The sequence below is a fragment of the Alosa pseudoharengus genome, unplaced genomic scaffold (assembly GCF_046254945.1).
Source record: "Alosa pseudoharengus isolate Yale_2024_CS ecotype anadromous, Long Island Sound unplaced genomic scaffold, YU_APseudo_1.1 YU_APseudo_1.1_scf_24, whole genome shotgun sequence".
NCBI classification, from domain to species: Eukaryota; Metazoa; Chordata; class Actinopteri; order Clupeiformes; family Clupeidae; genus Alosa; species Alosa pseudoharengus.
The window spans coordinates 32,695,854-32,713,297 of record NW_027468689.1 but is presented as its reverse complement, the minus strand read 5'-3'; the positions used below and the strand labels follow the sequence as shown (position 1 = coordinate 32,713,297).

General features: G+C 40.3%; 1 protein-coding gene across 1 annotated transcript in view; it reads right to left on the bottom strand.

Annotated features, from left to right (window-relative positions):
- LOC143141849 (high affinity choline transporter 1-like) overlaps positions 1-17,444 on the bottom strand; it is an 80,297-nt gene that overhangs the window by 53,508 nt on the left and 9,345 nt on the right. The window contains exon 3 of the mRNA XM_076302553.1: positions 837-992. Within this exon, the coding sequence (XP_076158668.1) occupies positions 837-992 (156 nt within the window). The remainder of the gene's footprint in view (positions 1-836; positions 993-17,444) is intronic.

The window sequence follows — 17,444 nt, the reverse complement described above, 5'->3', positions numbered from 1 at the left end:
CTTTACTCTGTTATTTGTCCATATTATTTATGCTGGTCTTTATTTATGCTGGTCTCTAGACCTTATTCTTGTACTGTTGCATTGTTGGACTACTGTTGGACTACTTTTTGCACCTTCACCATGACACTCACTCTCTTGAGCACCTTACCATGCACACAGAACTACAGGCCAGTCCCGGCCCTGTCACTGCAAACGTCTCGTGCTTGATCACACTCAAGCACAGTGGATTTTTTTTATTTAATTTATATAGTATATTTAGTTTTGTTAGTTTTTCTTATCTTCTACTGTCTCTATTGTACAGTGGAGTTTTGTTATCTGTTTATACTTATATTTACCATTTCTGCTGTAAGTGCATGTTGTTTGTGATGTCTGTATGCTACTGAGACCTTGAATTTCCCCTTGGGGATCAATAAAGTATCTATCTATCTATCTTAAAAGAATCTTGTCTCCAGTTGTTTTGTGGCTCAAGGGTTCTTTGTTATGTAACAGTGTTACATATACGCATGGCTGCAAGAACTTGCAAGGTTTATCTAATTGTTTTTGAGCCTCATGGGGTTACAAAAGGCTATAGTTCATAAATGGTCCATATAATATTTTTGATCAACCCCTTGAATTATAGGAGAAAGTCTACACATTCAAATCAATTTTGATGGTGTAAAAGAGAGCAAGATGACAAAGATTGTGTCACACTACAATACCTGGACCTGACTGTATGTAGTTGGGGGTCTGTATTAGCCAAGGGGTCCTTGGCCTAAAAAATGTTGAAGACTTCTGAGTTATATTCTAATTCATGTAGATAATGATTACATATTTGATTACAGATAATCAATACAAACCTAGTGCCATAAGAGTGCAAGCCACCCAGAGCATATCTACTACGATGGCAGGGATGACCATTAGCACAGCCACAGGCTTGCCATATTTGATCTGAAATGGGTCCATCATGGTAACATACTTCTTCTCCCTCATTGGTTTAGCAAAGACTAAACCACCTGAGAAAAATTAAAACCAGAAAAAAATAAAGTAGACATAACTGTACAGCATTCAGCATTGAGTCAGCATTCACAATCAAATAAACTTTCTATCATAGCTGCTGGGTCTTAAAACATTTTTCTTAAAATAATAATACAATGATATGTGGTCTTAAAATAGAGTTGCATCTCTGTCAATCACAATACACCCCTGGGACCAGGCGCGCCGGAAGCACCGGTGCAGGGGGTGCGAAAAAAAAAAAAAGCGCAGTTGTTGACCACAACACCGACACGGCATCGCATTGATTAGAGCATGAACTAGATCTATTTACAGCGCTGTAGCTTTAATTACTTCTGCTCTAGTCTGGCCTCTTGGTAGGGGAAGGAAAGGCACAGTGACGACAGTGCTGCATTTTATTTTCTTCCATGTGACTGTTGTGAATTTGCATTATGTATTTAAATGAATAGTACCTACTATAAAATATCACGTTATGACGGTTGTCGTGAGAGCACGATTCATAGGCGCTTGCATAGTGTTCGGCCGTATGTCTACGTGCGCACCTGCCTACCATCAGGCTACTCAGCTACGAGTAGAGAGAATTTCCCCTGTTTGTATATTCACTCCAAGTTGGCCTACCATAACTTACCAAACTCTTCACTGTAGACCATAAACTGGATATTTATAATTTTCTGTGAAATAACCAAATGTATTTGTTCAACTTTATGAAGCAGAATTACGCACTACTGTATAGTACTATAGGCTACTTTGAACGTAACATATTTTTGCAGAAGAGAGAATGACAGCGATTGCACTTGTTGCTGGAAACCAATAAATGTATTTTTTGCAATCAACAAAAACAGAAAGGATGGAGACAGCAAAGCTAGAGATGGGCAGGAACAAGGTCAATTGGTGGATAATCTGGATATGCTTGTCAAAACGTTAGGAGCTGATTGTACTTCTCTTCAGTGTGGAGCTCATAGGGTATCAAACGCGGGGGATTGATTAGTCTGTCAATGGTATTGAACAGGACTTTAGAATTAAGTATAAGTATATATACTCTTTTGATCCTGTGAGGGAAATTTATACTCTTTTGATCCTGTGAGGGAAATGATTTGAACTATCTGATATAATCTGGGAGAAATACTGTCGTCGAGCTTTTTTTATTTCACAGTTGTACATAAGCAAACTCTTATAGTTCATGAGGTCAACCTGTGATTTAGTCTTGCGCCATTTACGTTCATGTTTGCGGCAGGTTCTTTTAAAGGTGCTTATTCTCTTAGAAGTCCTCCAGGGTGGCTTTTGTTTTCTTGAGAGAGACTTAAGTTGCATTCGTGCGATGTTATCCATAATTTGTGCAACAGAAGCATTGAAATACTTGACTAATTCATCACAGTCTGAGGATGGGCCTATACTATCACGAATAAAATTAGAGGAAATGAAATTTGGGTATGCAACACAGACCTGACTCAGGTCATAATGTGACCCAGCAGCATTAATATAAGCAGTGATAAAAATCCTTCGGAGTGTCTTCCCCAATGTTGCGCCTAAAAATTGTTTTTTGGCCAGATGTAAGTTTAGATGATCTGAGATCCCAACATTTAAAGTACCAGTTATGGAAATGTCTAGGCCTTTTGAAATAACAAGGTCTAAAGTGTGACCACAATTGTGAGTAGGTACAGAAATCTGTTGTGTAAGCTCAAATATTCACAACTGATCAGTGAATTGCATAGCATAACAGTCTGCTGTATTATCAATGTGAATATTAAAATCACCACAAAATGAGAATTTGTTTTTCAGCTCTGTCCCTTGTTTGCAAAGATTTCTTTGGATTGTCTGAATCTTTTAATAATATTATTTCCTCTAGATGATGAACTCCCCAAATACAATTTCATGTTAAGAAGCATTACAATTACATTGTTTCATAATTTGTGCACACAGGTTTACACAGTGTGATGAATACCCCTACATCTTTACTTCTAAGTAAAACACCAGACTGTGAGCATTGTTGTTATGTCAGCTATATATATGCAGTGTTTTCCTATTTAAGTGTGCTTGCAAGCACACGTATTGTTCTTCTTAAGTTTTATTAAGTGTGCTTGCAAAGCAGCACACTTATTAAGTGTGCTTGCAAAGCAGCACACTTATTGTTCTTCTTAAGTTTTCTTATTATTAGGGCCCGAGCACCGAAGGGCGCAAGGCCCTATTGTTTTTGTAAGGATTATTAGGGCCCGAGCACCGAAGGGTGCAAGGCCCTATTGTTTTTGTAAGGATTATTATTATTAGGGCCCGAGCACCGAAGGGCGCAAGGCCCTATTGTTTTTGTAAGGATTATTATTATTATTAGGGCCCGAGCACCGAAGGGTGCAAGGCCCTATTGTTTTTGTAAGGATTATTATTAGGGCCCGAGCACCCGAAGGGCGCAAGGCCCTATTGTTTTTGTAAGGATTATTAGGGCCCGAGCACCGAAGGGCGCAAGGCCCTATTGTTTTTGTAAGGATTATTATTAGGGCCCGAGCACCGAAGGGCGCAAGGCCCTATTGTTTTTGTAAGGATTATTATTATTATTATTAGGGCCCGAGCACCGAAGGGCGCAAGGCCCTATTGTTTTTGTAAGGATTATTATTATTCATTATTGTTATTCTACTTTTTTGCTTTCCTGTTTTTGAGGTGGTTAACATGGTCGGAAACGCTTGAAATTTGGCACACACGTCAGGTGTCACGCATCGCAGTTAGGTACAAGAGCTTGACCCCGGGCATGGCCCAGGGACTCGCTAGCGCCCCCTTAGGTGACTGATCCCGTGGTTGGCAAATATTTAGAGGTGGTTAACATAATCGAAAAGTCTTGAAATTTGGCACACACATCAGGTGTCACACAAAGCAGCTAGGTAAAAAAGCTTGGCCCCGGGTATGGCCCATAGACTCGCTGGCGCCCCCTTACGCCCCCTTAGATGACAGATCCCGTGGTGGGCATATACTTTCAGTTACAAACACCAAATTTGGTAAGTGTGTGTATCTCCCCAAGATGAACAACTTTCGTATGTACAATGCATTAGCCACGCCCACAGGAAGTGAGGTAATTGAGAATTTGTGCGTTGTGGACATGATCAATTTTAACATACTCCTCCTAGACGGTTGATCCGATTCATGTCAAAGTTGGTATACATGACGCCGAGATGTTCCTGATTCTAAATTGTGAAGCCTTTTTTTGATATGTTGTAATTTGACAAAATTGCGAAATTGTTAATTTTAATACCGTTCCACACAAACAATAAATGTGTCATAATTAACCATGCATGGCTTGAAATGTTTTAAATTTCACAGGTCATTAAAGACCATGTTAATGATAATATTCACATGCCCATAATGCATGTTTGGCATAGCGCCACCAACTGGCAACAGAAAGAATGGCAATTATGCTGATTTCACATGATCAATTTGAACATACTCCTCCTAGACGGTTTGTCAGATTCATTTGAAATTTGGCAAACATTATGCCAATATGTCGCTGATGTTAAATTGTGAAGGGATTTTTGATATGTTATATATTTTATATGATTTTAATATCTCACCACATAAAGAGGAAATGTGTCATAAATCACAGTTCATTGAATGAATGGTCTGAAACTTCTGAGGTTAATAGATATCATGTTTATGATGATATTCAGACACCCAATGGACCTGCCTGGCATAGCGCCACCACCTGGCCAAGCAGGAAATGTGCCAGAAATGGACAATGCCTTAAGTGATTGATCTGAAACTTTATAAAATATCAGATATCATTATTGTGATGATATTCACATTCGTAATTCACAGGCCTAGCATAGCGCCACCATCTGGCCAAGCAGGAAATGTGCCAGAAATGCTCTATGCTTTGAATAAATGGTCTGAAACTTCTCATGTTAATAAATATTATAATTATGATGATATCCAGACACCCAATGGGCCTGCCTGGCATAGCGCCACCACCTGGTCAAGCAGGAAATATGCCAGAAAATGGACAATGCCTTAAGTGATTGATCTGAAAGTTTACAAAAAATGTGGATATCATTATTGTGATGATATTCACATGTGTAATTTCCATGCCTATCATAGCGCCACCATCTGGCCAACCAAAAAGTGTATCAGAAATGTTCTTTGCTTAAAATGAATGGTCTGAAATTTCTCAGGTTAATATATATTATGATTATAATGACACCCAATGGGCCTGCCTTGCATTGCGCCCCCACCTGGCTAAGCAAGTACATGTGGCAGAAAATCAAATACAAAAACAAATAGCACACGCATCAAATATGTACATTTCACAAACGCACCACGTCGGTGCTTTGTTGGATTCCGACATGTCACGGGTTGCGGCCCGCAGGTGCTCGGGCCCGCCATTGCCGCTTGCGGCTATATTTAGGGCCCGAGCACCCGAAGGGCGCAAGGCCCTATTGTTTTTGTAAGGATGATTATTATTATTATTATTGTTATTCCACTTTTTTGCTTTCCTGTTTTTGAGGTGGTTAACATGGTCGAAACCTCTTGAAATTTGGCACACACGTCAGGTGTCATGCATCGCAGTTAGGTACAAGAGCTTGACCCCGGGCGTGGCCCAGGGACTCGCTAGCGCCTCCTTAGGTGACTGATCTCGTGGTTGGCAAATATTTTGAGGTGGTTAACATAATCGAAAACGCATGAAATTTAGCACACACATCAAGTGGTACAGTGAATAGACAGGGATAAAAGCTTGGCACCGGGCGTTGCCCAGGAACTCCATAGCGCCCCCTTACGTCACAGTGACTTGTGGTTGGCATATAGTTTTAGATACACACACCAAATTTGGTGGGTGTATGTAACTCCCAAAAACAAACAACTTTTGTATTAACATGCCATTAGCCACGCCCACAGGAAGTGAGGTAATTGAGATTTTGTGCGTTGTGGACATGATCAATTTTAACGTACTCCTCCTAGACGGTTGATCCGATTCATGTCAAAGTTGGTATACATGATGCCGAGATGTTCCTGATTATAAATTGTGAAGTTTTTTCCCGATATGTTGTAATTTGACGAAATGGCGAAATTATTCATTTTAATACCCTTCCACATAAACAATAAATGTGTCATAATTCACCATGCATGGCTTGAAATGTTTTAAATTTCACAGGTCATTGAAGACCATGTTAATGATAATATTCACATGCCCATAATGCATGTGTGGCATAGCGCCACCAACTGGCAACAGAAAGAATGACAATTATACTAATGTCACATGATCAATTTGAACATACTCCTCCTAGACGGTTTGCCAGATTCATTTGAAATTTTGCAAACATTATGCCAAGATGTCGCTGATGTTAAATTGTGAATGGATTTTGGAATGTTGTAATATATTTGATATGATTTTAATATCTCACCACATAAACAGGAAATGTGTCATAAATCACAGTGCATTGAATGAATGGTGTGAAACTTCTCAGGTTAATAGATATCAAGATTATGATGATATCCAGACACCCAATGGGCCTGCCTGGCATAGCGCCACCACCTGGCCAAGCAGGAAATGTGCCAGAAATGGACAATGCCTTAAGTGATTGATCTGAAACTTTATAAAATATTGGATATCATTATTGTGATGATATTCACATGCGTAATTCACAGGCCTAGCATAGCGCCACCTTCTGGCCAAGCAGGAAATTTGCCAGAAATGCTCTATGCTTTGAATAAATGGTCTGAAACTTTTCAGGTTAATAGATATTATGATTATGATGATATCTAGATACCCAATGGGCCTGCCTGGCATAGCGCCACCACCTGGTCAAGCAGTAAATGTGCCAGAAATGGACAATGCTTTAAGTAATTGATCTGAAAGTTTACAAACATTTTGGATATCATTACTGTTATGATATTCACATGTGTAATTTTCATACCTAACATAGCGCCACCATCTGGCCAACCAAAAAGTGTATCAGAAATGTTCTTTGCTTAAAATGAATGGTCTGCAATTTCTCAGGTAAATATGTATTATGATTATGATGACACCCAATGGGCCTGCCTTGCATTACGTCCCCACCTGGCCAAGCGAGTAAATGTGGCAGAAAATAAAATACAAAAACAAATAGCACACGCATCAAATATGTACATTTCACAAACGCACCACCTCGGTGCTTTGTTGGATTCCGACATGTCACGGGTTGCGGCCCGCAGGTGCTCGGGCCCGCCATTGCCGCTTGCGGCTATATTTATTATTATTATTATATTAACTTTGTCTCAGAGCGTTTTCCTTTTTTGAGGTGGTTAACATGGTCGAAAACGCTTGAAATTTGGCACACATATCAGGTGTCACGCAAAGCAGTTAGGTACAAGAGCTTGGCCCTGGGCGTGGCCCAGGGACTCAGTAGCGCCCCCTTAGGTGATTGAGGCAGTGGTTGGCACATACTTTCAGCTAGACGCATCAAATTCGGTAGGTATGTGTATCTCCCCAAGATGAACAACTTTCGTATGTACAATGCATTAGCCACGCCCAACAGGAAGTGAGGTATTTGGGATTTTGTGCGGACTAAAATGTGATGAATTGTGATGCCAGAAGACGTTCTTCCCATCGGTGAAAACGCATGAAATTTGGCACACACGTCAAGAGGTACCATGAATACACAGGGGAAAAGCCTTGGCACTGGGCTTGGCCCAGGAACTCCATAGCGCCCCCTTATGTCACTGTGACTTGTGGTTGGAATATAGTTTTAGATACACACACCAAATTTGGTGGGTGTGTGTAACTCCCAAAAACAATCAACTTTTGTTTTAACATGCCATTAGCCACGCCCACAGGAAGTGAGGTAATTGGGATTTTGTGCATTGTGGACATGATCAATTTTAACGTACTCCTCCTAGACGATTGATCCGATTCATGTGAAAGTTGGTATACATGATGCCAATATGCTTCTGATTCTAAATTGTGAAGCTTTTTTTGATATGTTGTAATTTGACGAAATGGCGAAACTATGAATTTTAATACCCTTCCACGTTAACAATAAATGTGTCTTAATTCACCATGCATGGCTTGAAATGTTTTAAATTTCACAGGTCTTTGAATACCATGGTAGTGATGATATTCACATGCCCATAATGTATATTTGGCATAGCGCCACCACCTGGCAACAGAAAGAATGGCAATTACATTGATGTTACATGATCAATTTTAACATACTCCTCCTAGACGGTTTGCCGGATTCATGTGAAATTTGGCTAACATTATGCCAAGATGTTGCTGATGTTAAATTGCGAAGGGATTTTTGATATGTTGTAATATGTCATGATTTTAATATCTCACCATATAAACTGGAAATGTGTCATATAATCACAGTGCATTGAATGAATGGTCTGAAACTTCTCAGGTTAATAGATATTATGATTATGATGATATCCAGACACCCAATGGGCCTGCCTGACATAGCGCCACCACCTGGCCAAGTAGGAAATGTGCCAGAAATGGACAATGCCTTAAGTGATTGATCTGAAACTTTATAAAATATTGGATATCATTATTGTGATGATATTCACACATATAATTCACATGCCTAGCATAGCGCCACCATCTGGCCAAACAGGAAATATGCCAGAAATGCTGTATGCTTTGAATGAATGGTCTGAAACTTCTCAGGTTAATAGATATTATAATTATGATGATATCCAGACACCCTATGGGCCTGCCTGGCATAGCGCCACCACCTGGCCAAGCAGGAAAATGTGCCAGAAATTGGTAATGCCGTTATTGGTTGATCTGAAACTTTACAAAATATTGGATATCATTATTGTGATGATATTCACATGTGTAATTCACATGCCTAATATAGCGCCACCATCTGGCCAAAAAGTGTATCAAAAATGTTCTTTGCTTAAAATGAATAATCTGAAATTTCTCAGGTTAATATATATTATGATTATGATGACACACAATGGGCCTGCCTTGCATATTGCCCCACCTGGCCAAGCAAGTAAATGTGCCAGAAAATAACATGCAAAAACAAATAACACACACATCAAATATGTACATTTTACAAATGCACCATGTCGGTGCTTTGTTGGATTCTGAAATGTCATGGGTTGCGGCCCGCAGGTGCTCGGGCCCGCCATTGCCGCTTGCGGCTATATTTATTATTATTATTATTATATTAACTTTGTCTCAGAGCGTTTTCCTTTTTTGAGGTGGTTAACATGGTCGAAAACGCTTGAAATTTGGCACACATATCAGGTGTCACGCAAAGCAGTTAGGTACAAGAGCTTGGCCCTGGGCGTGGCCCAGGGACTCAGTAGCGCCCCCTTAGGTGATTGAGGCAGTGGTTGGCACATACTTTCAGCTAGACGCATCAAATTCGGTAGGTATGTGTATCTCCCCAAGATGAACAACTTTCGTATGTACAATGCATTAGCCACGCCCAACAGGAAGTGAGGTATTTGGGATTTTGTGCGGACTAAAATGTGATGAATTGTGATGCCAGAAGACGTTCTTCCCATCGGTGAAAACGCATGAAATTTGGCACACACGTCAAGAGGTACCATGAATACACAGGGGAAAAGCCTTGGCACTGGGCTTGGCCCAGGAACTCCATAGCGCCCCCTTATGTCACTGTGACTTGTGGTTGGAATATAGTTTTAGATACACACACCAAATTTGGTGGGTGTGTGTAACTCCCAAAAACAATCAACTTTTGTATTAACATGCCATTAGCCACGCCCACAGGAAGTGAGGTAATTGGGATTTTGTGCATTGTGGACATGATCAATTTTAATGTACTCCTCCTAGACGATTGATCCGATTCATGTGAAAGTTGGTATACATGATGCCAATATGCTTCTGATTCTAAATTGTGAAGCTTTTTTTGATATGTTGTAATTTGATGAAATGGCGAAACTATGAATTTTAATACCCTTCCACGTTAACAATAAATGTGTCTTAATTCACCATGCATGGCTTGAAATGTTTTAAATTTCACAGGTCTTTGAATACCATGGTAGTGATGATATTCACATGCCCATAATGTATATTTGGCATAGCGCCACCACCTGGCAACAGAAAGAATGGCAATTACATTGATGTTACATGATCAATTTTAACATACTCCTCCTAGACGGTTTGCCGGATTCATGTGAAATTTGGCTAACATTATGCCAAGATGTTGCTGATGTTAAATTGCGAAGGGATTTTTGATATGTTGTAATATGTCATGATTTTAATATCTCACCATATAAACTGGAAATGTGTCATATAATCACAGTGCATTGAATGAATGGTCTGAAACTTCTCAGGTTAATAGATATTATGATTATGATGATATCCAGACACCCAATGGGCCTGCCTGACATAGCGCCACCCCCTGGCCAAGTAGGAAATGTGCCAGAAATGGACAATGCCTTAAGTGATTGATCTGAAACTTTATAAAATATTGGATATCATTATTGTGATGATATTCACACATATAATTCACATGCCTAGCATAGCGCCACCATCTGGCCAAACAGGAAATATGCCAGAAATGCTCTATGCTTTGAATGAATGGTCTGAAACTTCTCAGGTTAATAGATATTATAATTATGATAATATCCAGACACCCTATGGGCCTGCCTGGCATAGCGCCACCACCTGGCCAAGCAGGAAAATGTGCCAGAAATTGGTAATGCCTTTATTGGTTGATCTGAAACTTTACAAAATATTGGATATCATTATTGTGATGATATTCACATGTGTAATTCACATGCCTAATATAGCGCCACCATCTGGCCAAAAAGTGTATCAAAAATGTTCTTTGCTTAAAATGAATAATCTGAAATTTCTCAGGTTAATATATATTATGATTATGATGACACACAATGGGCCTGCCTTGCATATTGCCCCACCTGGCCAAGCAAGTAAATGTGCCAGAAAATAACATGCAAAAAACAAATAACACACATATCAATTATGTACATTTTACAAATGCACCACGTCGGTGCTTTGTTGGATTCTGAAATGTCATGGGTTGCGGCCCGCAGGTGCTCGGGCCCGCCATTGCCGCTTGCGGCTATATTTAGGGCCCGAGCACCGAAGGGCGCAAGGCCCTATTGTTTTTGTAAGGATTATTATTATTATTATTATTATTATTATTGTTATTCCACTTTTTTGCTTTCCTGTTTTTGAGGTGGTTAACATGGTCGAAAATTCTTAAAATTTGGCACACACGTCAGGTGTCATGCATCGCAGTTAGGTACAAGAGCTTGACCCCGGGCGTGGCCCAGGGACTCGCTAGCGCCCCCTTAGGTGACTGATCCCGTGGTTGGCAAATATTTTGAGGTGGTTAACATAGTCGAAAACGCATGAAATTTAGCACACACATCAAGTGGTACAGTGAATAGACAGGGATAAAAGCTTGGCACCGGGCGTTGCCCAGGAACTCCATAGCGCCCCCTTACGTCACAGTGACTTGTGGTTGGCATATAGTTTTAGATACACACACCAAATTTGGTGGGTGTATGTAACTCCCAAAAACAAACAACTTTTGTATTAACATGCCATTAGCCACGCCCACAGGAAGTGAGGTAATTGAGATTTTGTGGGTTGTGGACATGATCAATTTTAACGTACTCCTCCTAGACGGTTGATCCGATTCATGTCAAAGTTGGTATACATGACGCCGAGATGTTCCTGATTATAAATTGTGAAGCCTTTTTTTGATATGTTGTAATTTCACGAAATGGCGAAATTATTAATTTTAATACCCTTCCACACAAACAATAAATGTGTCATAATTCACCATACATGGCTTGAAATGTTTTAAATTTCACAGGTCATTAAAGACCATGTTAATGATAATATTCACATGCCCATAATGCATGTTTGGCATAGCGCCACCAACTGGCAACAGAAAGAATGGCAATTATGCTGATTTCACATGATCAATTTGAACATACTCCTCCTAGGCGGTTTGTCAGATTCATTTGAAATTTGGCAAACATTATGCCAAGATGTCGCTGATGTTGAATTGTGAATGGATTTTGGAATGTTGTAATATATTTGATATGATTTTAATATCTCACCACATAAACAGGAAATGTGTCATAAATCACAGTGCATTGAATGAATGGTCTGAAACTTCTCAGGTTAATAGATATCATGATTATGATGATATCCAGACACCCAATGGGCCTGCCTGACATAGCGCCACCCCCTGGCCAAGTAGGAAATGTGCCAGAAATGGACAATGCCTTAAGTGATTGATCTGAAACTTTATAAAATATTGGATATCATTATTGTGATGATATTCACACATATAATTCACATGCCTAGCATAGCGCCACCATCTGGCCAAACAGGAAATATGCCAGAAATGCTCTATGCTTTGAATGAATGGTCTGAAACTTCTCAGGTTAATAGATATTATAATTATGATGACATCCAGAGACCCTATGGGCCTGCCTGGCATAGCGCCACCACCTGGCCAAGCAGGAAAATGTGCCAGAAATTGGTAATGCCTTTATTGGTTGATCGGAAACTACAAAATATTGGATGTCATTATTGTGATGATATTCACATGTGTAATTCACATGTCTAATATAGCGCCACCATCTGGCCAAAAAGTGTATCAGAAATGTTCTTTGCTTAAAATTAATAATCTGAAATTCCTCAGGTTAATATATATTATGATTATGATGACACACAATGGGCCTGCCTTGCATTGCGCCCCCACATGGCCAAGCAAGTAAATGTGCCAGAAAATAACATGCAAAAACAAATAGCACACACATCAAATATGTACATTTTACAAATGCACCACGTCCGTGCTTTGTTGGATTCTGACATGTCACAGGTTGTGGCCCGCAGGTGCTCGGGCCCGCCATTGCCGCTTGCGGCTATATTTAGGGCCCGAGCACCCGAAGGGCGCAAGGCCCTATTGTTTTTGTAAGGATTATTATTATTATTATTATTGTTATTTCACTTTTTTGCTTTCCTGTTTTTGAGGTGGTTAACATGGTCGAAACCTCTTGAAATTTGGCACACACGTCAGGTGTCATGCATCGCAGTTAGGTACAAGAGCTTGACCCCGGGCGTGGCCCAGGGACTCGCTAGCGCCTCCTTAGGTGACTGATCTCGTGGTTGGCAAATATTTTGAGGTGGTTAACATAGTCGAAAACGCATGAAATTTAGCACACACATCAAGTGGTACAGTGAATAGACAGGGATAAAAACTTGGCACCGGGCGTTGCCCAGGAACTCCATAGCGCCCCCTTACGTCACAGTGACTTGTGGTTGGCATATAGTTTTAGATACACACACCAAATTTGGTGGGTGTATGTAACTCCCAAAAACAAACAACTTTTGTATTAACATGCCATTAGCCACGCCCACAGGAAGTGAGGTAATTGAGATTTTGTGCGTTGTGGACATGATCAATTTTAACGTACTCCTCCTAGACGGTTGATCCGATTCATGTCAAAGTTGGTATACATGATGCCGAGATGTTCCTGATTATAAATTGTGAAGTTTTTTTTTAATATGTTGTAATTTTACAAAATGGCGAAATTATTAATTTTAATACCCTTCCACATAAACAATAAATGTGTCATATTTCACCATGCATGGCTTGAAATGTTTTAAATTTCACAGGTCATTGAAGACCATGTTAATGATAATATTCACATGCCCATAATGCATGTTTGGCATAGCGCCACCAACTGGCAACAGAAAGAATGACAATTATACTGATGTCACATGATCAATTTGAACATACTCCTCCTAGACGGTTTGTCAGATTCATTTGAAATTTGGCAAACATTATGCCAAGATGTCGCTGAAGTTAAATTGTGAATGGATTTTGGAATGTTGTAATATATTTGATATGATTTTAATATCTCACCACATAAACAGGAAATGTGTCATAAATCACAGTGCATTGAATGAATGGTCTGAAACTTCTCAGGTTAATAGATATCATGATTATGATGATATCCAGACACCCAATGGGCCTGCCTGGCATAGCGCCACCACCTGGCCAAGCAGGAAATGTGCCAGAAATGGACAATGCCTTAAGTGATTGATCTGAAACTTTATAAAATATTGGATATCATTATTGTGATGATATTCACGTGCGTAATTCACAGGCCTAGCATAGCGCCACCTTCTGGCCAAGCAGGAAATGTGCCAGAAATGCTCTATGCTTTGAATAAATGGTCTGAAACTTTTCAGGTTAATAGATATTATGATTATGATGATATCCAGACACCCAATGGGCCTGCCTGGCATAGCGCCACCACCTGGTCAAGCAGTAAATGTGCCAGAAATGGACAATGCCTTAAGTGATTGATCTGAAAGTTTACAAACATTTTGGATATCATTATTGTGATGATATTCACATGTGTAATTTTCATGCCTAACATAGCGCCACCATCTGGCCAACCAAAAAGTGTATCAGAAATGTTCTTTGCTTAAAATGAATGGTCTGAAATTTCTCAGGTTAATATATATTATGATTATGATGACACCCGGGCCTGCCTTGATTTACTCCCCCACCTGGCCAAGCGAGTAATTGTGGCAGAAAATAAAATACAAAAACAACTAGCACACGCATTAAATATGTACATTTCACAAACGCACCACGTCGGTGCTTTGTTGGATTCCGACATGTCACGGGTTGCGGCCCGCAGGTGCTCGGGCCCGCCATTGCCGCTTGCGGCTATATTTATTATTATTATTGTTATTTCACTTTTTTGCTTTCCTGTTTTTGAGGTGGTTAACATGGTCGAAACCTCTTGAAATTTGGCACACACGTCAGGTGTCATGCATCGCAGTTAGGTACAAGAGCTTGACCCCGGGCGTGGCCCAGGGACTCGCTAGCGCCTCCTTAGGTGACTGATCTCGTGGTTGGCAAATATTTTGAGGTGGTTAACATAGTCGAAAACGCATGAAATTTAGCACACACATCAAGTGGTACAGTGAATAGACAGGGATAAAAGCTTGGCACCGGGCGTTGCCCAGGAACTCCATAGCGCCCCCTTACGTCACAGTGACTTGTGGTTGGCATATAGTTTTAGATACACACACCAAATTTGGTGGGTGTATGTAACTCCCAAAAACAAACAACTTTTGTATTAACATGCCATTAGCCACGCCCACAGGAAGTGAGGTAATTGAGAATTTGTGCGTTGTGGACATGATCAATTTTAACGTACTCCTCCTAGACGGTTGATCCGAATCATGTCAAAGTTGGTATACGTGACGTCGAGATGTTCCTGATTCTAAATTGTGAAGCCTTTTTTTGATATGTTGTAATTTGACGAAATGGCGAAATTATGAATTTTAATACCCTTCCACACAAACAGTAAATGTGTCATAATTCATCGTGCATGGCTTGAAATGTTTAAAATTTAACAGGTCATTGAATACCATGTTAATGATAATATTCGCATGCCCATAACGCATGTTTGCTATAGCGCCACCAACTGGCAACAGAAATAATGACAATTACACTGACTTCAGATGATCGATCAATTTTAACATACTCCTCCTAGACGGTTTGTCAGATTCATTTGAAATTTGGCCAACATTATGCCAAGATGTCGCTGATGTTAAATTGTGAAGGGATTTTTGAATGTTGTAACATATTTGATATGATTTGAATATCTCACCACATAAACAGGAAATGTGTCACAAATCACAGTGCATTGAATGAATGGTCTGAAACTTCTCAGGTTAATAGATATCGTGATTATGATGATATCCAGACACCCAATGGGCCTGCCTGGCATAGCGCCACCACCTGGCCAACCAGGAAATGTGCCAGAAATGGACAATGCCTTAACTGATTAATCTGAAACTTTATAAAATATTGGATATTATTGTGATGTTATTCATATGTGTAATTCACATGCCTAGCATAGCGCCACCATCTGGCCAAGCAGGAAATGTGCCAGAAATGTTCTATGCTTTGAATGAATGGTCTGAAACTTCTCAGGTTAATAGATATTACGATTATGATGATATCCAGACACCCAATGGGCCTGCCTGGTATAGCGCTACCACCTGGCCAAGCAGGAACATGTGCCAGAAATTGGCAATGCCTTTATTGATTGATCTGAAACTTTACAAAATATTAGATATCATTATTGTGACGATATTCACATGTGTAATTCACATGCCTAGCATAGTGCCACCATCTGGCCAAGCAGGAAATGTGCCAAAAATGTTCAAGGCTTTGATGGATTGATCTGAAAAAAATAGCACACGCATCAAATATGTACATTTCACAAACGGACAACATCGGGGCTTTGTTGGATTCCGAAATGTCACGGGTTGCGGCCCGCAGGTGCTCGGGCCCGCCATTGCCGCTTGCGGCTATATTTAGGGCCCGAGCACCGAAGGGTGCAAGGCCCTATTGTTTTTGTAAGGATTATTATTAGGGCCCGAGCACCGACGGTGCGCGAGGCCGGGACGGCCTTGCGCACCGAGAGGTGCGAAGCCCTATTGTTTTTGAATGGATTATTAGGGCCCGAGCACCGAAGGGCGCAAGGCCCTATTGTTTTTGTAAGGATTATTATTATTATTATTATATTAACTTTGTCTCAGAGCGTTTTCCTTTTTTGAGGTGGTTAACATGGTCGAAAACGCTTGAAATTTGGCACACATATCAGGTGTCACGCAAAGCAGTTAGGTACAAGAGCTTGGCCCTGGGCGTGGCCCAGGGACTCAGTAGCGCCCCCTTAGGTGATTGAGGCAGTGGTTAGCACATACTTTCAGCTAGACGCATCAAATTCGGTAGGTATGTGTATCTCCCCAAGATGAACAACTTTCGTATGTACAATGCTTTAGCCACGCCCAACAGGAAGTGAGGTATTTGGGATTTTGTGCGGACTAAAATGTGATGAATTGTGATGCCAGAAGACGTTCTTCCCATCGGTGAAAACGCATGAAATTTGGCACACACGTCAAGAGGTACCATGAATACACAGGGGAAAAGCCTTGGCACTGGGCTTGGCCCAGGAACTCCATAGCGCCCCCTTATGTCACTGTGACTTGTGGTTGGAATATAGTTTTAGATACACACACCAAATTTGGTGGGTGTGTGTAACTCCCAAAAACAATCAACTTTTGTATTAACATGCCATTAGCCACGCCCACAGGAAGTGAGGTAATTGGGATTTTGTGCATTGTGGACATGATCAATTTTAATGTACTCCTCCTAGACGATTGATCCGATTCATGTGAAAGTTGGTATACATGATGCCAATATGCTTCTGATTCTAAATTGTGAAGCTTTTTTTGATATGTTGTAATTTGATGAAATGGCGAAACTATGAATTTTAATACCCTTCCACGTTAACAATAAATGTGTCTTAATTCACCATGCATGGCTTGAAATGTTTTAAATTTCACAGGTCTTTGAATACCATGGTAGTGATGATATTCACATGCCCATAATGTATATTTGGCATAGCGCCACCACCTGGCAACAGAAAGAATGGCAATTACA